Source organism: Gopherus flavomarginatus, chromosome 1, assembly GCF_025201925.1.
Source record: "Gopherus flavomarginatus isolate rGopFla2 chromosome 1, rGopFla2.mat.asm, whole genome shotgun sequence".
NCBI classification, from domain to species: Eukaryota; Metazoa; Chordata; order Testudines; family Testudinidae; genus Gopherus; species Gopherus flavomarginatus.
The window spans coordinates 329,770,432-329,791,406 of NC_066617.1; the positions used below are offsets into that span (position 1 = coordinate 329,770,432).

The following is a 20,975-nucleotide window of genomic DNA, read 5'->3' on the forward strand; positions in this document are numbered from 1 at the left end:
TCCGTGGCCAATTCTGAAACTGTAATTGCAACAAACTTTGTTGTACTATTTCAATTATTCTACTGCCATAAGTCGTACAAGCTACTGCCAATGAAACATCATTATTTTGTATGCTGTTAATAAGAGAGAGAATGGTAGAATTCAAGTGACTAAATCCTTGAGCAATCAAATGCATATTATCAATAGTGATTGCATGCTGGTCTAGTAATAGACTGCTAATACCTCCCCCTGTCTTCACTGCTTTGCCTGTTCCACTCACCTAAGTGTTTATTTTAAAGTTAAGATTTTCAATATCTGCAGAATTCCATGTGGACATGCCAAGGCTGGAACCTCCCAATGTTGTTCCTAATAAGTCTCTTTTCTCCCTATCATGTTATGTGGTCTGTGGCAGGGTAGGGGTAAAACCCCCTTTAAAGCCCTGCCAAAATGCTGACTGCAGCCTGCCCTCTGGCCAGAAGGCCAGGTGTAGAGATGCAGGTACTCAGCAGGGAGCCCAGCTGCAAGCCCTAACGAGGGCTTGCTCAGAGGAACATACTGAGCTAAGTAGTGACAGCTGGGCTGGAGCAGCAGAGGGTTATAAAAGCCCTGGGCAAACCTCAGTGAGGGGGCTTGCCTGGGAGGAGACAGGAGGGCAGCATCTCTGTCTCCTTGCCAACAAGGAATCCTCAAGGGCCAGGAGACCTTGGGGAGGATCTATGGGGCGCTAACTGTTGGGGGATCTGGGAACTGCACAAGCACTGTAAATAAAGACTCTGGGGTGATCCAACAAAAAGAGGCGTGGAAGACTCTTTATAATACCAGCCTAAACACAGGGTGCAGGCCCAAAAGTGGGAGAGCCTGCACGGGACCCTGTGACAGGGCCATATCAGTACCCTTCCAAAATTGTAATTGCCTTTCTTCTTCTGAAGTGAACCACTCGTTACAGTGTTTTGGGCACTTCCTTGGCATGGTGATACTGCCAAAATTAAGTGTCAGTGGCACATAAATCCATCCTACATTTTCTAACATATATTCTGCAGTAGGGTAGGAAGAGTCCTGAGCAAGGCCATGGCTGCATGGTGGGACATTAACTCCTTTGGGTAGGGTCAGTGGGTGGAGGCCTGGGAGAAGGTGGTGTTGGGACTGTTGTTGGAGCTGTTGTTCGACAGGCATCTTCATAGACCTTCACGTGATAAATACATTTACTGGTGCTTGGGGTTATAGACCAAGTCCCTGTATATGTTCTTGTATGTTTTACTTGAATGTTACAAATGCGAATAGATACACTCCGCTTATTCTGCAAGTCAGCAAATTCCACCCTGCCGGTCCAATCTCCATATGTTGTTACATTTCCCTCTATATAACTTATAACTATCTGCTTCTTGAAACCAGTCCAAGTCTACTGTGTTGGTTTCGAGTTGATGTGTTTGGACAACACACCCTAGAATCAGATCCTCTCCTGCCATTCCTGTGAGATATCACTCCAATATTCGCCTTGGTGCCACTAGAGCACGTTGTATCTCTGGAGTGGCTCATTTCTTTTTCTTACTTTGTATATGTACATTTTCATGTGATGAGCTATGGTTAAATGTGTTAATGGAACCTGAGTGAGGAAGTGCAGTGATAACGATAGCCTGATTACAATTAATAGCATTATCTACCTTACAACAGCATGTGTATTCCCCCTGTGTCTCTTTACTCAGACTTAGTTCTTTTTCAATCCGTCGTCAGGCATTCACAACCTCTGGGACAGGAACACATTGAGTCTCACTGCTGTTTCCAACAGGAGGAAGTCATATTCATAGGCCACAGCATGGATCTATTACATCTGTATGCCTTCTGAGAACAAGAGTTACAGATAATATTCTTTTTATTACCTCTTGACTTGTTCATTACTTTAAACTATGGATAGTATTTCCAAAAGCCCCCTGTTGGTCACATCAGGATTTAGAATAAGTCAGTCCAGACCATATTATATATTTAATTTTCTTACGGTCTGGGCAGATAGCAGGTTGTAGTGACTATTGTGACCCCTTTTGGATTAGGCTGTATTATAAATTTCAGGCTATGGGTTTTCAAATATTTTCCTAGTGTGGCCCACATCTTGATAGAGAGACCATCTTGTGGACATCTTCCCTCTTATTCACATCATGTAGCATCCCTTTGGCAGCTACAGAACTTACTTAATGCAAAAGTATTACTAAGGGGAAATATTTAATGTAGCCTAGGTGTATATAATATGATATAACAGCAGAAAACAAGGGGATAAAGTCAGTAATGTTGAGTTCTCTGGATCCTTCAGTGAACTCAGAGGTATCTACCTGGGGCCACCTGGCCCAGCAACTTGCCCTTTATCCTTCACATGGGGAACAATGTTAGCTACTAGGAGAAGCTTGCATGGGGCAGGCTATGAAAACTCCAGGGCTATCAAGGCTCCTTCCCTAAAGCAGTCAGTCAGCTACAGGCAGGAATGCAAGAGGAATTCAGGGCCTTCCAACCTCTCTGCTCCTGGACCTAGAAAGACACCCAAAACGATGGACTCAGCAGTCTTTTCCTCCATTCACATGGATACAACAGCAACTAGAATGATCTTATGTTTCTCACTTGTGTTGCCACTGGTTGTTAGTCACACTACATTTTGCCCCCTTTTATCACTACAGCTCTTCAACGATCCCAGTTTCTCTCACATTTCTGCACATTGTGCTTATTTTTCCTTTTCATTCCTCCTGCTAACTGTCCTTTCCCCCTTCTACTCATTTCCCTCATCAGTTTTCTTCCCTCTGTCAGACTCCCAACAATCCCACCTGATATCGTTCTCACTGAAGACGGTAGTATGGCTCCCATTGACTTCAGTTGCACAGGATCAGCCCTAAATTAGGATTTCTTTAATGTCATATGCCTGATCCTAAGTAGGTAAGTATTTGCTGGGAATAATCATGATTTGATTTAGTTGTGCAAACATAGCTTAATACTGTGGAAAACTGAGAGCTACTTGTACTGTATTTTAAGTGAATGTGTATCTTTTGCTTTATTTTTCCTAATTACAGCGTAAAAAGGCAGTGGACCTCAACATCAAAATATTGGATTTATGTAATCAGTTTCTTATTGGAGCTCATCTGCCCAACAAGATTGACAAGCATATTTTACCAGAACACATTCGCTATAACTTTGCAGTTGAAGGCAATTACATACAAATCGCTGGTCTGCATGCAGACTGTTCTGATGATCTGGTATGTATTGTCTAAGTTTTCTGTAGCACATCCTTTAATACAAAGGTGCATCTCAGTGATTTTGACACTAGATGACACAAGCGTGCCAACAGCTAAAAACAGAAAATAGGAACTGAGGGTTAAGATTTTTAGTGCTCTCTGTGAATGCTTTTCTCAAAAGACTTCAGTTAGAGCAAAAGCATTAATAATACCTTTTCAGACTGTTTCACGTAAGGCTGTTAATATTCATCAGGGTAAACTAAGGAAAATAGCTGAACACACGTTACCAAGACTATTTTTAAACGCTCAAAATCTTACCCCCATTCTTTACTGAATTTCCCTTATAGCATCTTTCTAAATTTAAATTTCCAGTTTAAAACCTGTCTGGAATGGCGCCCATTTTTCTGGGTGTGGGTCCAAACCTGAGTTTCAGGAAAGAAATTGTCACACCACTTTAGAATCTTCAGTTTATGTAGTCAAGTAATTGCTCTAAAGGCAGAAAATGGTTTTTAAACATGTTACTTTTACCCTTTCTGGATACTGATAAGTTCTATTCTTCAAGTTTTTTGTATTTTTCTAGTACAGGTGTAGAATTCAGTATGTAACTTGTCAGTTTAATGAGAAAAATTCACATCCAAGTGTTTTAATAATGATGATTTCATGTAGTTGTTGTTCAGCAGCGTTGCCATCCAAATTGAAGTTTAGAGTTGTTTTTTGCTTTTTCTCATATTAATTTTGTGTTAGACACTTAAAAATGCAGAGGATAATATGGTAGGGTGGAACAGGGCTTGTTTAAATAGTGTCCTCTTCCATAAATAAAATCTACATATGGTGAAATGTTGTTTTGTGTTCCACCAGTTGGTACATACACCTGATGTTATTGGATGAGCTTGTCAAGGGTTGTAAGAAGAACACAATTATTAAGAGGGAAAGCAGGCCGGCTGTCATCGCTTTTTCTAATGAGTAACAGGAAAATATCATTGCTGTTCTTTTTTAGATAGACTTTATATAAAAGGTTGCTTAATCTGAAAGCGTTGTGATACCTGGCCTTTCATTGGTTTGGGAGGAATAGAACTGTTTCGTTTGTGAATTATGCTATTATGAGACCATTTCTTTTCTTCTGGTGTTAGGTACGAGAAGCTGCTTATAAAATTTTTCTTTACCCAAACGCTGAGCAACTGCGCTGCTTAGAGGAACTGCTTACCAGCAGAAACCATCTGGCACAGTTAGTTGGCTATAACACCTTTGCCCACAGGGCTCTTCAGGGAACAATGGCCAGAACTCCAGGTAAAGTACATGTATGTTCAGAAATGATAAGATGTGACTTGTGTCAGGCATGAGGATAAATGTAGGTAGTTTAACTTGTCAGCTGTTAATACAACCCAGTTGTTGCACTGGAGAGTCTTATTTTAGTTATATGTTGTCATCTGAAATACTTATATTTTTCAATAAGAGCGAATATTAATTTGAACAGTTACTGTAATCTACACAATTCACTACTCGATGTTCATGGCTTAGGTAACTAAAAGCCATGATTATCACATCTGATTTTGCCTTGATATACATGTACAGTTTCTGATCTCTGTGTCATCATTTCAGTAGATAAGTTAAAATTAGGCTTGCTCTAGGAAGGAAATATTGTTTACTTCTTGATGTGAACTAATATATTTAAATGACATCATCATTTTGTTTAGTAATTTCCCTTCATTTCATGTTTTCAGAGAAGGTAATGCAATTTCTTGAAACACTTTCTGAAAGATTGTTTCAACGGTGAGTCTATTTTTCATTTACTTATTTAAAAAAATCCCATTTTAATTTCAAAAACATAGGTCTTTTGATGCAAGACAAGACTCCGGTTACCAATAATTTGAGCATTTAAAAAATTCCTCTAAGGTTATTACTGAAATATTAATTTCTCTCAGATCTTGATTAAAGTATTAACTTTCTTATATTAAATTAAACAGCATGATGTAAAGATTAACAAGTGTATATATTGTCGTACTGCCACGTATGGTGGGAAATAGAAATAGGAAATAAGTCATTCTCCAGATTTTTTTTGAGTGTAATCCACAGTTCTGGTGTGACTCCTACTGTAAAAGGAGATTACAGAGTACTTAAGAGTGAAAACAAAAATTCTAGGGAGCCCAGGTAGCCTCACAGGGACCCACCGATCAAGTACTAAAGCAGTGGGCTTCCCCTCCATATGCCCTACGTCCATTATCACCCCTGATTTTCCCCACACAAAGCTGCTCATCCTACCCTACCCCCTATGGTTCCTCCAGTGCAAAAAGAATCGTCATCATGAGGAGTGGAATTGTGGTTGAACACGAATATAGAGGTTGAGGGGGAAATGGGGCAGCAGGATTGTTTGGGAGAGAAGGAGAGGGAAAAGTAAGACCTTGAGAGTACCTGAAGTGGGCGGAGCAGAGTGGATGAGCTGCCTGTGATCACAGCCTAACTCTGACGCATCATAGGCACTTGGTAGTAGTAGGGTATGCATTTATACTGTACATTACTAGGGCGACCAGATGTCCCGATTTTATAGGGACAGTCCCAATTTTTGGGTCTTTTTCTTATATAGGCTTCTATTACCCCAAACCCCATCCAGATTTTTCATATTTGCTGTCTGGTCACCCTATTTATTACAGACAATAAAACATCAATTGCCATTATACTGTACTATACTGGCTAAAATACCCTTTAATTAAAACTTTAAGGGTGAAATTCTTTTTTACAGAACTCTAAAAGATTTTGAAATGATGGAAGGGATGAAGAAGAAACTAAATCCCCAAAATTCAGTAAGTTATATTGTGCATTTATTTTCTTTTGATTTTATATAATATGAACTAACCTGGCATCAGATGAGGAAAATAATTTCAGTCTTTACAATTGTAATATGAATTGCATGTTGATAGATACATGCTCTTTTAGTTTCAGATCGTTTTGGTTTTAAATAGCTATTTCTAGTATTAAAACCAACCATCAGCTATTGGTTTTAACAGAATGATGCATGTGATAACCAAAAACTAAGGTGGAAAATATAGTGATTGGTTTTGAGCATGTTAAACATGTTTTTAATTTTTAAAATATGGCCCTTTATTTTTTTAGAAGTGTGCATTCCCAATTTTCCTGGTGTCGTGCCTGATCCTTCCACACTCAAACCTTGATTTTTGCATGTGAATAGGTTTTCTTTACATATCCGCTTTTGAAAATCTGGCTCATAATCCCTAGTTTAAGGTTTATGAATTTGGGAGTCAGATGCTTTCCATTACATTTTAGAGTGCTGTGACTATAGAAGTGATAAACATACTGAGTTATGTAAAGAAAGTGAGATCTGTCTTTGATTCACTTGGTTTTCATTGTGGTAATTACAAATTGAAATCTTATGTTTCAGAAATTGATGCCTTGGGATCATCCCTATTACAGTGGTGTCCTGCGTGCTGAGAGGTAAGTTCCTTAGGTATGTGCTAGCAGTGTGAATGTGAGAGTGTTCATTCCAAGCCTTTGCAACAGGGGTAATGGAATCCATAAATATACACAGGATTTCTTTCTATAAGTCTGTGCTTTAATAAGATAAAAATGATGAGTATCAGTAGGGGCGGTTGATATTCTTCTCTACAGCTGCAATGCCTATCAGTGTTTCCGTCTATTCCCTCTTCTTTTTTGTCTGTAAAGCCAAATATCGAACCTCTTTGGGGATATGAGATAATGAAGTAACCAGTTTCAGAACAGATAGATTTCTTACTCAACTTAATATTGTTTATTAACGTTTATTGTGTAATATATCTTAGCTTAATGCAATAGTGTAAAATAATCATAATGGCCATTGAATGCAAAGTCTGCATTCACCTTTCTTTTGCATGAGGGAAACAGGTATAGTTGAAGTGATTTGCTCCAAGCCTCAGGAAAAGGGGTCAGAAATCTGGGCTTCTGATTATCAACTCTCTTCTCATTCTTCTATACCAGCTGCCTCTCAATGTGAAAGCAATGTTTCAGAATGCTCCAGTATTCACCTACCAGAAAGCTGAAATTATAATTGCACTATGGAGGCGATCAGAAATCTGTATATGCATATATTTCCAAGTGTCTAAATTCCCCATTTCAGATCTAAGCCAATCCCAAACACAGGCTTTGTGGAAACACATTAGGGCTTCCAATGGATAAGGGTTAATGATCTATATTAACATAAGAACAACCATACTGGGTCAGACCAATGGTCCATCTAGCCCAGTATCCTGTCTTCTGACAGTGGCCAATGCCAGGTGCTTCAGAGGGACTGAACACAACAGGCAGTCATTGAGTGTTCCATCCACTCATGTCCACTCCCAACTTTGGGTAGTCAGAGACTAAGGACACCCAGACTATGGGATTGCATCGATGGACTTATCCTACACAAACTTAGCTAATTCTTTTTTAAACTCCCATTATAGTTTTGGCCTTCACAACATCCCCTGGCAACGAGTTCCACAGGTTGAGTGTGCATTGTGTGAAGAAGTACTTCCTTATGTTAGTTGTAAACCTGCTGCCTACTAATTTCATTGGATGACCCCTTATTCTTGTGTTTTGTGAAGAAGTAAATAACACTTCTTTATTCACTTTCTCCACACCATTCATGATTTTATAAACCTCTATCATTACCCTTCCCCCCACCAGTTGTCTCTTTTTCCCCAAGATGAAAAGTCACAGCCTTTTCAGTCTCTCCTCATTTGAAGCTGTTCCATACTCTTAATCATATTTGTTGCCCTTCTCTGTACCTTTTACATTTCTAATATCTTTTTTGAGGTAGAGTGATCAGAACTGTACACAGTATTCAAAGTGTGGGCGTACCATGGCTTTATATAGCATTATTAAGATATTTTCTGTCTTATCTATCCATTTCCTAATGGTTCCTAACATTCTCTTAGTTTTTTGGACTGCTGCTGCACATTGAGTGGATGTTTTCAGAGAAGTATCCACAATGACTCCAAGATATTTCATGAGTGGTAACAGCCTATTTAGATGCCATTATTTTGTATGTATAGTTGGGATTATGTTTTCCAACATGCATTGCTTTGCATTTATCAACTGTGAATTTCATCTGTCATTTTGTTGCCAAGTCACCCTGTTTTGAGAGAGCTTTTTGTAACTCTTCGTAGTCTGCTTTGAACTTAACTACCTTAAGTAGTTTTGTATCTTCTGCTAGTTTTGTCACCTCACTGTTTATCCCTTTTTCCAGCTCGTTTATGAATGTGAAGGATAGTGTCTCTAGCCTCTGTTTGTCAAGAGCTGGGAATGGGTGATGTAACGGGTTGTCCCCTCCCGGGGTGCAGTCTGGGAGCTATGGGCTCTAAACCCCGACCTGGGCAGGCTTCTCTCACGCTGCTTTGTTGGAGATTTACAACCAGCCTCACCAGGCCCTGTTATCACCCAACACAACAGCAGGTGGCACCACACATCCAACTGAGTTACCTGCATGCTTCACCTAAGCCACTCAAGGGCAGACAGCCAATTTCCCAGCTCCTCCTGCCTTGCACCCCTGCTGGAGTATAAACCCAGAATTATAACGTCTGACACTGGACAGGGACCTGGGCAAAGTAAGCTCATTAATATAATTTGCTCTCCCCTCTGTGTGGGAAAGAGATGCACAACAAGCTTGTGTTAACCAAGCTGAGATTTTCCCCAGACACTTCATTTAAAGGCACATTAGTTTACATAAAATATAAAACAAGTGTATTAACTATAAAAAGATAGATTTTAAATGATTACAAGTGATAGCAAACAGATCAAAGCAGATTACCAAGCAAATGAACAAAAATACAAACTAAGTCTAACATACTAGAGGGATAGGATTTGAATTAGCAGTTTCTCACCCTGACTGACAATATAAGCAGTCCACCAAGTTTCCATACACAGGCTAGAAATCCCTGTAGCCTGGGCCCAGGATTTTCCCCAGTTCAGTCTTTGTTCCTCAGGTGTTTCCAGAGTTTTCTTGTACGGGGAGTGAGGCCCAGAGATGATGTCACTCCCCACCTGATATAGCTTTTCTATATGGCGGGTATCCTTTGTTTGAAGTTCAGTTTCTAGTCCAGCTTGTGGAAGAACATAGGTACCAAAATGGAGTTCAGTGTCATTTGGTCTGGTTACATGCCCTTGCATGTCTTGCTGCGTGATAGCAGCCATCATCCATAGGCTGTCTGGAGCATTTCCAGGAAGGCTCGCCAGGTAGGGGATAAGCTTCTCCTAATGGCCCATTACCTTGAATAGGCCATTCACAACCAGCAGTCTAGACTGGAAGCATCTTGCCTAGCTGGTGTCACCCAGGTGTAACTACATCTGAAATACAAATACATAATCAATATTAATAACTTCAAATACAAAAATGATACATGCATACAAATAGGATAATTATATTGAGCACATCATAACTTTTCCATAGACATCTCACAAGACATATCTTGTACAAAATGCATCATAATTATGTCGTAATCGTGTTATCATACAACTATGAAGAATATGGGATGCAGTGTCACAGGCGACAGAGGATGGATAATTTGATGATTACCTGTTCTTTTTATTCCCTCTGAAGCACCTGGCATTGGCCACTGTTGGAAGACAGGATATGGGGCTACATGGACCTTTGGTCTGACTCAGTATGGCTGTTCTTATGTTGAACAGCACTGGTCCTAGTACTGATTCCTGGGGACACCACTGTTTACCCCTCCCTCCATTTTTGAAAATTGACCATTTATTCCTACTCTGTTATTCATGAGAGGATCTTATCTCATGACTGCTTACTTTGCTTATGAGCCTTTGCTGAGGGATCTTGTTAAATACTTTCTGAAAGTCCAGGTACACTGTATCCACTGGCTCACCCTTGTCCAAGTCTGTTGACCCCCTCCAAGAATTCTAATAAATTTGTGAAGCATGGTTTTCCTCTACAAAAGCCATGTTGACTCTTCCCCAGCAAATCATGTTCGTCTATGTGTCTGACGATTCTGTTCTTCACTATAGTTTCAGTGAATTTGCCTGGTACTGAAGTTAGGCTTACTTGCCTGTAACTGCCAGGATCACCTCGGGAGCCCTTTTAAAAAATTGGTGTTACATTAGCTATCCTCCAGTCATCTAGTACAGAATCTGATTTAAATGATAGGTTAAATGTATTTCGGAGTCAAGTATGTTTTGAAAATCATGTTTACCAATCTGAGACTGAACAGATAAAAATGTGATGATGTTGGTCACAAATAGATTATCCTGCCCATTTTTGTATTGTGAGAAAAAACATTGTTCCTGGTGAAGCTCATCGCTGTTTTGCTCAATTGGTTGAATTTTACACAAAAGTAGGTGGCATTTTTCCACCTCATATAGTTTTCTAGTAAAAATACTGCACTCAGGGCCTGATCATATATCATCATAAGTACCTACACGGGGAACAACAACCTGATAATGGTTTCTTCAACCTAGCATATGGTATAACAGGATCCAGAGGCGGGAAGTTGAAGGTAGACAAATTCAGACTGGAAATAAGGCTCAGTTGTTCAACCGTGAATGTAATTAACCACTGGAACAATTTACCAAGGGTTGTGATGGATTCTCCATCACTGACAATTTTTAAATGAAGATTGGATGTGTTACTCAAAGATATGCTGTAGTTCAAATAGGTAATTCAGTGAAGTCCTAAAATGTGTTATACAGAAGGTCATCAGATTAGATGATCACAGTCCTTCTGGTTTTACCTGTGAATCTATGAATCCTCCACTGCCCTGCTCCTTCTGTAGTAACTTTCACTTATGCAAGGTAGGTTTAAAATACTGCCAGATCACTGTATAAAGGGGAATGACTAGACAAAGTACCTGACAATGGGGAATCAGACCCAAAGAGTGAAATTCATTCCCTTATCATAGAATATTAGTGATTAGACTTTTGCATGGAACTAAGTGTGACATTGCACCCCAAAATGCCTTATAGAAATATGCTTATGAGTGTAAATATGATTATGTTCTTCTGTATGTATTCATGCTATTTGTACGAATGTATCCTTGTATCTGAAACTAGAAATATGAAATATAACTCTGAGGTCCTACTGTAATTATGCAAAGTGTGAGCCATTAATGGGGGTTTGGAATCTTGATGGCTCCCATTAACGAGGATAGTTGACTGTAGATGGCTCTGTTTACTTGTAAGTCTTTCTGTATACCTGTATGCTGGCAAGTGGGTAATGAAGTCTTACAGTGACATGTGATCATGTGAACTGAACTGGAATCCATCTTTAACCTGGTGCTTTTCCATTTAGAAGGAGGGGTGGGGACCCAGAGAGAGATACAGGATTCTTGCCTTATGCCAAAGCTATCTAAGGGCGTGGAACAGAACAAAGGGGCTGCAGTCATGAGACATCCCCTAGCTAACACCTGAGCTGGAACAAGGACTGTACCAGGGGAAAGGACTGGGCCCAGACTAGAAGGAGGCTAGTCTGTCAAAGAAGCTTGTTGGAACATCTCTGAGGGTGAGATTTACCTGCATTGTTTCCTGCTGTATTAGGCTTAGACTTGAGTGTTTTATTTTATTTTGCTTGGTAATTTACTTTGTTCTGTCTGTTATTACTTGGAACCACTTAAATCCTACTTTTTGTATTCAGTAAAATCATTTTGTACTTATTAATTAACCCAGAGCAAGTATTAATACCTGGGGGGGACAGCTGTGCATATCTCTCTATCAGTGTTATAGAAGGCAAACAATTTATGAGTTTACCCTGTATAAAACTTATACAGGGTAAAATGGATTTATTTGGGGTTTGGACCCCACTGGGAGCTGGGTATCTGAGTGTTGGAGACAGGAGCACTTCTTAAGCTGTTTTCAGTTAAGCCTGCAGCTTGTGGGGGACGTGGTTAATACCTGAATCTGTGTTTGCAGCAGGCAGGTGTGTCTGGCTCAAACAAGGCAAGGTTCTGAAGACCCACGCTGGCAGGGAAAATGGGCTCAGAGGTAGTCCCAGCACATCAGGTGACAATCCCAAGGGGGTTTCTGTGACCCAACCTGTCACATTAAAGTATTTGCACCAAAACTTTACAGGCTATAAGAACGAGCACTGCCCTCTTACATGACCCTTCTGAATGTCTTCTCTCTGCTCGATAGTGTGCCTTACCTCTGCCCCCAACCTTTTTGGAGTCCCCTCTGCAAGACTGTTGTCTCCAGTTCACTTCAGTAATTTTCTTTGTAGGCCTGGCTGCACGTCAGGTACGTAGAGGTACCTAGCCCATCAGAGTTTCACAGTGTGTCTGAGCTTTAACCATTTTGTGGCTATTTGTTATGATTGTTGATTTCTGATTCAGTCATCAATTATTACCTATCCTGAAACTATTTTTGCCATCATCTCTCCTTTCACTCAGGGTTCTGCACAAGTTCCTCAGTACTTTATGATAAAAATATTTTATCCTTTCTGATGATTTGAAGCAGTCTATAATTTGTGCACCCTGTAATAGTTTTGGATGTTGCAATAGAAAATATTTCCATTTCAGTCTGTGTTCCACATCGGTTGCATAGTTGTTCCTCTTTCAGTTTTTACTGTGCCTTGTCTTCCAGGTTACACTCCCAGTTTATTCGTCCAGGTTCTTTATTTAATAAGAGACTGCTTTAGCTTTGCAGATCTTGCTCTAGTGAGGTAGTCATTCTAGTCTGATAGTACTCTGGCTTGTTGTTTGTTTCATTTTTTGTTCTTTCCGGTGACGCATTAATATTTTAGGTGTTGGTCTAGTCTTGAGTGTTTATTGGAAGGTCCACACTTGGATGAATTTAATCCCAAATGACTATTTTTGCTTTTCTGAATAAAATAGGTTTTGGTTAAAGATTACATGTACTCATCTTTAACCAAAACATATTTTATATGTAGTGTGTGTGTGTGTGTTCAGGTCTTCATTGTCTGTTATGTCTGCACAGCAAAGACAGTCCATGCCCCAGAGTGCTTACAAGCTAAATATAAGATGACAACACAGGTTTTTAATTGTTTAGTAAGCAATTTTCCCATTTGTTGAAGTAGGCATGTATTGCTTAACAGCCAGCAAAGGGAAGAAAAAGTACAAAAATCCCTTTTGAAATAAGTAAATAAAAAAACTGTTTCCTATTACATTGTTTTAACTTTTGTTACAGTGTGCAATATATTTTCTTTCACTGTTGTTCATGTGATTTGAGATTTGTAGTCTTGAATAATATTTTGTATCATTAACTTAGTTAGAAAGAAAAGCCAGCCATGGCCCTAACATGTCTGGAATGGTTAGAAATCAACTGTGCTGATTCTATTCTATATATTCTTAGGCTTTGACAAACAATTTTTGTGTGGCAAGAAGGGAAACCAAAACATACAAGTTATATACTGTTGTGAGGGGAGGAGAAAGCACTGTCAGTGGAAAAAATTCTTTCCTGAGATCCCAAAAAGCGATGGGGTCCCAAGCACAATATTGATTGATTTTTTAGAACCTATTGTGCTATCTTTACTAATGTTGATTAGTACCTTGCTCTTAAACTAGTCCTTTAGGAACTGTTGGAACTAATGATGGAGTGCAGCACTCTTCTTCTTGAGGGTGACGCAGTCTGATCCTTATTTAACTTATTCCTCAATCATCGCGAGTTTTACTTAAATACACTAATACTACTTGAATCCATCACTTCAACTAGAATTGCATTCCCTTTAGTCACCATGCTATCTGTAAAATGACACCTCCTTAAATTCCTTTTAATAGATATGTTTTCTTTTAACTTCATGTAGTACTAGGGACATTTGTCTAGATAAATTCAGATGGAACTTCATCCTTAATTTTAAGAAGCTTGATAATTAAAATTAGGTGCCTTCATCCCTCTCCTCTGCAGAATATCATACATCCTGATCAGTTTGAGCCAGTATATTAATAATAAAATGGAATACAATTTATATTGTATCAGTTTGTCCCTGTTTTCAGTCATTGTTTTTGCTATTGTTAATTGTCAATAAAGTGAACATAGGTGCTATATTGTAGACTGAACATCAGGAGGAGCTCCAGACTCACATGCAGAACAAACGCTTCTCACTCCCAGTTCATCTGTCCACAATCAAGTTGTTTTTCTCAGCTTTCATCCAGTCTTTTCCCTGGAAACTTGATCCCACTTCAAAAGCATAGGTCTCCTACCAGGCAGAAACAGGATAGTTTGCTTAATATATTTTTAAGAAAATTCATTTTAAAAATATTGTCTTTAGCTTTAAAAACACATTTGTCAGTTGAATGTTTTTGTACCCAGAGCTTAAATGGCAAAGATGGTAGAATGAGTATACGTGTATATTTAACAGACGTTGGAGGCAGAAGTCTGAAATGTGTATTATCAGTGTCTTATAAGAAGATAGAATAATTAGGAGAACCTCAAGAATTTTGGCAACATAGAGGTAATAAAACAGTGATTGCTAGAACATGCTTCACCTCAGACAAGTAAGAAATTGTCTAATGTGTATCTTATAAAATATAATATTATGACTAAGTTTTAGTGCAGAAAAATACCGTAACGTTAAGTAAATGATGACAGTATATCTCAGCCAGTGCTAATAATAGTAGACGTACTCCCTAAGGGGCTGATCCTGCAAAGACTTATGCACATGAATAGTTTCACTGAGTTCTTCTAGGTAATATCGATAGGTCATGCCTGGGAGAACGGCTGAATGTTGACATAATTGTCGCTTGCCCTGTTTTGCCAGCAAAAGTTACTTACCAGTCTGGGCTGGTTTTTTTTTGGAGGGCTGCGGGTGGGGACTCTGACTCGTTTTTTTGAGGTTGTGATAAATTAAATTTGTGTCTAAATGTGGACACTGACAAACTTGTATTTCTTTGCCCTCTATGGTGACCGCTATCTGTGGGACTTTAGGGATAAACCAGGTGGAATTAGGGATGAATATATTAATTATGAAGGAAGTCTGTTCCCACTATGGAGAAAGTGGAAGCTAACCAAGTAACTGGAGAAATTTTGTATCCCAGGGAAACTAGCTATATAGAAGTTACTAAAATAACTTGGCCCTTCCTCTAGCCTTCTTGTGAGCTCTGAAGTCAGGCTTTTTGCTTCACTAAGAGTAAAAAGGATTTCCTACTTTTCCACAGTGGAAGGGAAAATACCAAGATGCCTGGATATAACTGTGGATAAATCTTTGACTTTTCAGGGAGAGCTAGTAACTGTCAAAGGCTCTCCCTCGGATTCAGGAAATTACTTCCTGGCATTCTGAGCGTTGGTATAGAGAAAGCTTCTGGCTCTTGATGAAGCAAGAGAGCGAGAACTGCTCAAGGAGCGCTTCAAGATGTTTCTCCTTTTTTCTGTTTTTTACCATTTCTGGTTTGGGTAGCCTGGGGAGAGAGCTCCCATGCTGAAGAGAATCAGCCGTTTTAGAGGGATTGCTTTTAAATGTACCCTAAAAAACATATTGACCCCCACCCCACGTGAAGGAAAATGTGGTAAAACTCTCACTTGTCCTGTTTAGCTAGAAACTTAAAATTCAAGAGTAACATAAGGTTTAAAAGAAACAGGAAGTCACAATTCTGCAAGGTTACCACCTCACAGAGACAGAACGTTCCAAAACTGTTTAGGCATTTGTACTGCATCCATCACTGCTAGATCTGAGCACCTGTCTTGAGTAGACCGTGTTCAAGGATATGACTGAAATCTCATTATCTGCCTCTGTGCATTGAAGTAAAGCACCCAACTTGTCAGTGTCTAGATTAGTGGACGTGGCATGTTAAATTAACTGTCAGGATTTTCTCTATTAAAAAAAAAAAAAAAAAAAGTACTGTGTATTTTCCAGACAGGATCAGGAGTTTCCAGTAAACATGCATATTGTGACTTTATCTAGCTAAGTGAAGGGATAAGGAAATATATTCAGGCTTGTTATTCAGTTGTTTACTGTATGATGTGCTGTTAGTTGGTTGTATAAATGTTTTGAAGTACAGTGGAGTCGCATCATACGCGCATTTAACTTACGCAAATTCAGCTATACGCATGCAATGAGCATATGCCCAGGAGTGAGCGTGAGATGGGAGATGTGAATCTGCTGTTCGCTCAGTCGGTCTCAGTTCCTGTGTGCCTCTCATAGTGTGAGCATCTCGCCATGCTGAGTCTGATTCTGGTGTTTAAAGATACGTATTTTTCATACAACATGGCTCCTAAACGCAAGCCAACTACTTCATCTGGTGTTTAACCAAAGAAACAGTGATCTGTTCCAATGCTGGAGGAAAAACTGGCTGTATTGGACTTACTGAGAGACGGTATGTCGGTCTCCAACATGGCACGTAAATATGGGTGCAACGAATCTAGGATCCGTGCCATCAAGATTTGAGAGAGAGAAATTTGTTAAGCTGTGGCATAAAGGGCTCCAATAACTGCTAAGGTGATGAGCCAGGTGCATGATAAGCCTTTAGTGAAGACTCAAAAGGCATTACACTTACAGCTGGAAGACATGAAGCATAATTGTGTGCCTTTCAATTGCAACACATTGCGAGAAAATACTCTCAGGCTCTACGCGCTGTTCAAACCTCCTGCCGAAGAGGGACAGCCTTCTGATGAGAAGGAATTCAAAGCCAGCCAATGTTGGCTTAACAGTTTTAGGAACTGCTTCAACCTCAAAAACATGCAGACTACTGGTGAAGCTGTATCTGCTGATGAAGAGGCAGCAAAAGCCTACCCCAAACAATTAAAGAAAATCATAGAAGAAAAGGCCTATCTTCTGGAACAAGTTTTTAATGCTGACGAGACTGAGCTCTTCTGGAAAAAAATGCCCAACCACACTTACATTTCAAAATCACAGAGACAAGCCCCTGGCTTCAAAGCAGCTAAAGACTGTGTGCTTGTGTTGTTTTGTGACAATGCAGCTGGGCATTTAATAAAGCTGGGCTTGCTCTATAGGGCTGCATATCCCCGTGCCCTAAAAGGCAAGAACAGAAATCTCCTGCCTGTGTTCTGGCAATCAAATAAAAAGGCTTGGGTGACGGCATTATTGTTTCTGGATTGGTTCCACAAGTGTTTCATTCCGTTGGTCAAGCAGTACCTCAAAGAGAAAGGTGTTGCCGATCGTAGACAATGCTCCTGGCCATCCTGAGGCACTCCGGTTTGCATATAATGATGTTGAAGTCATCTTCCCTCCCCCCCCCCAAAAATACCACCTCCATCCTCCAAACTCTGGACCAAGGCCTCGCTGTTTCAGGGCCACGTACACGAGGCTTACATTCTCACGGATATGTAGTGCTGTGGATGCTGATCCCAATCTTAATGTGATGGAGTTTTGGAAGTCCTTCAACATTGCTGATTGCATCACTTATATTAAACAGGCAATGGATGCAGTCAAGCCTGAAATAGTCAATGCATGTTGGCGAAACCTACGGAAAGAATGTGTGAATGATTCTAAGGGTTTCCCGACATTGACAAAGAAGTGAAACTCATTGTTCAGGTGGCCAGGCAAGTGGGTGGTGATGGCTTCATTGACATCCTTGAGGAAGAAATTGAAGAATTAATTGAGAGCCTTAGAGAAACATTGACTAATGAAGAGTTAGAGGAACTGATAACATCATCTACAAGAGACAAAGATGATGACAATGAACAGGAAGAGCCAGCAAGTTGGAATCTTCATAAATTTGCTGAAGTGTTCCAAGCAGCGAAACACTTGAATGATTTAATTTCTGAATACAATCCCTCTATAGAACGAAGCCTCAAAATCACACGTCGTATTACAGATGATTTGAGACCGCATCAAGAAATGTTTGAGCAGCTCAACAGACAAAAGCAACAGTTGTCTATCACCATGTTTTTCAAGAAAAAACAGCCAGCAGCAGATGAGCCTGACCCATCATCTCCTGGATCGACATCAAGCCCTGACGACCCCCCAATAGTGCCATCATCGTCGTAGACTAGCAAGAATATCCAGGATGAAATGGTGAGTGGTTAGGTTTACCGTTTTCCTTTTTTATTCTTTCATTCTTCCGTCTCTCTCTTTCTCTCTCTTTTATATAATTAAAAATACAGTACTGTAAAATTATATTTTGCATATATACTCTTTATTGTATACTGTACATTACTGTATACATTATACATTTATACATATTACTGTACACAAAACCATGCATACTGTACTTTATGGGCAATTTAAAGGATTTTCAAGGGTAATTTTGACTATATGTGATTTTCACCTTATGCGCTGTCTTTAGAACCTAACCCCCATGTGAGATGCGACTCCACCATATATCAGTAATGTGACCTGACTTACAAATATTTTGCTATCTATAATTTGGTTTCAGTTACTGCTGAGTATCTCCTTGGTCTGATACCTTGTATTCATAAGAGCTAAAGGAATTAAGGTAATATCAGCAAAGCATAGTATGTGTTACATACCACATTAACCAGATTTATAAAAAACTGTAAATTTGCAGTCAAGTGATAACTTACATGGTAAATTGGTCAAAAAGCACAGCATACATCAGAATGATCTCTTTATACTGATCTTTCATCAGTTCTGAACAATCTTACGCTGTAAATGAATTAGTTTGGTTTTAGGGCTCAGTTATGTGAATTAACAAAATACTCTGAAGGTACAATTAACGCAAAAAAGAAAGAGAACATAAAATAGTTGACAACTTGTGGGGAAGCACACTGTGTAAAAAAAAAAACCAGCCAACCTCCCCAAAATCACCAATTCTATGAATTCTCTCCCTTCAGGTAAAGGTTTAAACGTCAGAGTTTAATAACAGATAATGATCATTGGCAGGGGCTTTTCCTTGTTTTCATCTCTCTTCTAGTTAACCCCATGGGTTCCTCTCCCTTTTATCTTGTACTTAGGTTGTTTCCAACTTTCTTTTAATGTTTGTGGGGAGCAAAAATCAGCCCTAGATTTTTGTCATATTAAAGCTAGTAACATTATATTTCTGTATTTTATTGATTATAATGGGGAAAAAGAGCGTTGTGAAAAATGAGAAAATGTCCAGATCTTTCAGATGTTACAGTTAACACCTGCCAATAACAAGCCTTGCCAAGCAGCTAATTTGTGATTTACAGGTCTTAATGTTTAGTCCTTAGTTTAGTGATATTTGAGTAAATATTTAGTAAATATTTGAGCAAATGTTTAGTGATATTTGAATAAATATCATCATTCTTTAATGTCCAAGTTTATCAAAAGCATTTTGAATGGAGTAGATGAAAGTCATGGTGCACAAAACAGTCTTAATTTCTTTCCAAATGAACAGGTTAAATGAAAGCCGTTTTAGAAGCTTGCATTTTATTTAGACTCAGTGAAGTCATACAAGCTTAGAAATAATTATTTATAATGAAACACTCCATCCTTGTTCTTTATAGCAGCACTGCCTTTTTGTTTGATGTATACTGTTCTTGAAGTATAACCCCACCCCATTGTGTCAGTTCATTTTCTTTAATCAGTTAAATGCATGAGATTTTAAAAATAGTGCTGAGCCACATACTTTAAGATGTCTAGATTTCTCCTATAGTTCATCTTTTAATGTAAAGCAGGATTTCACATCAAAGAAGCTGTTGTATTTGATATTTCTGCTTTCTTTGAGAATATATTGTGACTTCTTGTTGAAAATCTCTACACACATCTTCTGCCATTAAGTGCATTATTAAAATAGCTCAGGTTTATTGGCATGGATTTTGATACAACATGCAAATTCCTTGACTTTAGAAAACAATCGGGGGCAGAGTTTGGGGAATTTGCTAAAAGATGGACAATGAAAGCAAGGAAACTAAGTTCATTATTTACTCTATTGCATCACTGTATTATAGGATTTCGGAAGTGTATCCTGTTGTATGTACCGTACATGCTGCTATTCCTACAGGCCCAACAGGATAATTTAAGGGGCATCATTACCTTAAAATCATAGTAGTGTCTGAATTTTTTTTACCTAAGGTAACTAATTGAAAGGTTTAAAGGAGATGAAAAAGCATTGTTGATTTACTTCGTGTATTTGACAGCACTTTGTGCATAGTCATTTTCACGGTTTCTCCCATGTAGGTAGGTAAGTAGTTTTACCCTCAGTTTGTTGGGCTTTTACACAGCAACAAGTGAGATAAACATCTTACAATCACATTTTTCCCTATATTTTAACACCACAAACATTATCAGAGGCACTTGAAGGTAAAGTTACTATTTGAAATTATTTTTTAAGTATTTTTAAAAAATTAACTAAATTTCTAGTTAGCAGTGGCCCTTTACAGATGGAGAAACCCAGCCTTACCTCATACTTAAGGACCTTAGCCTTCAGTTTTTACTGATTTTTTTTAACTGAAAATTCCCAGATTTTACAAAAACTGTGGTTCATTTTTTTTAAAGAATTTTTTTCACTCAAATTTTGGATCATTAAAGTACATGACAATACGGATTACATTAAGGATATCCAATACATTACATTAGATAGATGTGTTTACATTAATAATTAATATAAGTGTAAATGAAAGATTGTTAAAGTAAAGGCAGTGTAGTGGAAGAAACGTGTGTGTGTGTGTGTGTGTGTGTGTGCGCATACTGTTAATATACAGTTCTTAAAACCATAGAAATATAGGGCTGGAAGGGACCTTGAGAGGTCATCTAGTTCAGCTCATGCTGAGGGAGGACCAAATAAACTTAGACCATCCATGAAATAAACCATAGCATTAAACTGCTTTTACTTTTAGTACTCTTACTTTTCTCTGTTACTTTTCTTCCTATCCCCCAGTATTAACCCTGATATTTACCTGGAAGACTGTTAAATTAGTTTTTGGCACTCCAGTTTTTTAATTTTTGTAATAAACACTGAAAATTCCTGTGAAATGTTA

General features: G+C 38.8%; 1 protein-coding gene across 2 annotated transcripts in view; it reads left to right on the forward strand.

The window, feature by feature from the left end:
- The window catches only part of MIPEP (mitochondrial intermediate peptidase), a 114,658-nt gene that overhangs the window by 21,295 nt on the left and 72,388 nt on the right, over positions 1-20,975 (forward strand). For both annotated transcript variants that reach the window (XM_050937230.1, XM_050937231.1), the window contains exons 6-10: positions 3,027-3,209; positions 4,319-4,475; positions 4,910-4,958; positions 5,926-5,986; positions 6,583-6,635. In XM_050937230.1, the coding sequence (XP_050793187.1) occupies positions 3,027-3,209; positions 4,319-4,475; positions 4,910-4,958; positions 5,926-5,986; positions 6,583-6,635 (503 nt within the window). The remainder of the gene's footprint in view (positions 1-3,026; positions 3,210-4,318; positions 4,476-4,909; positions 4,959-5,925; positions 5,987-6,582; positions 6,636-20,975) is intronic.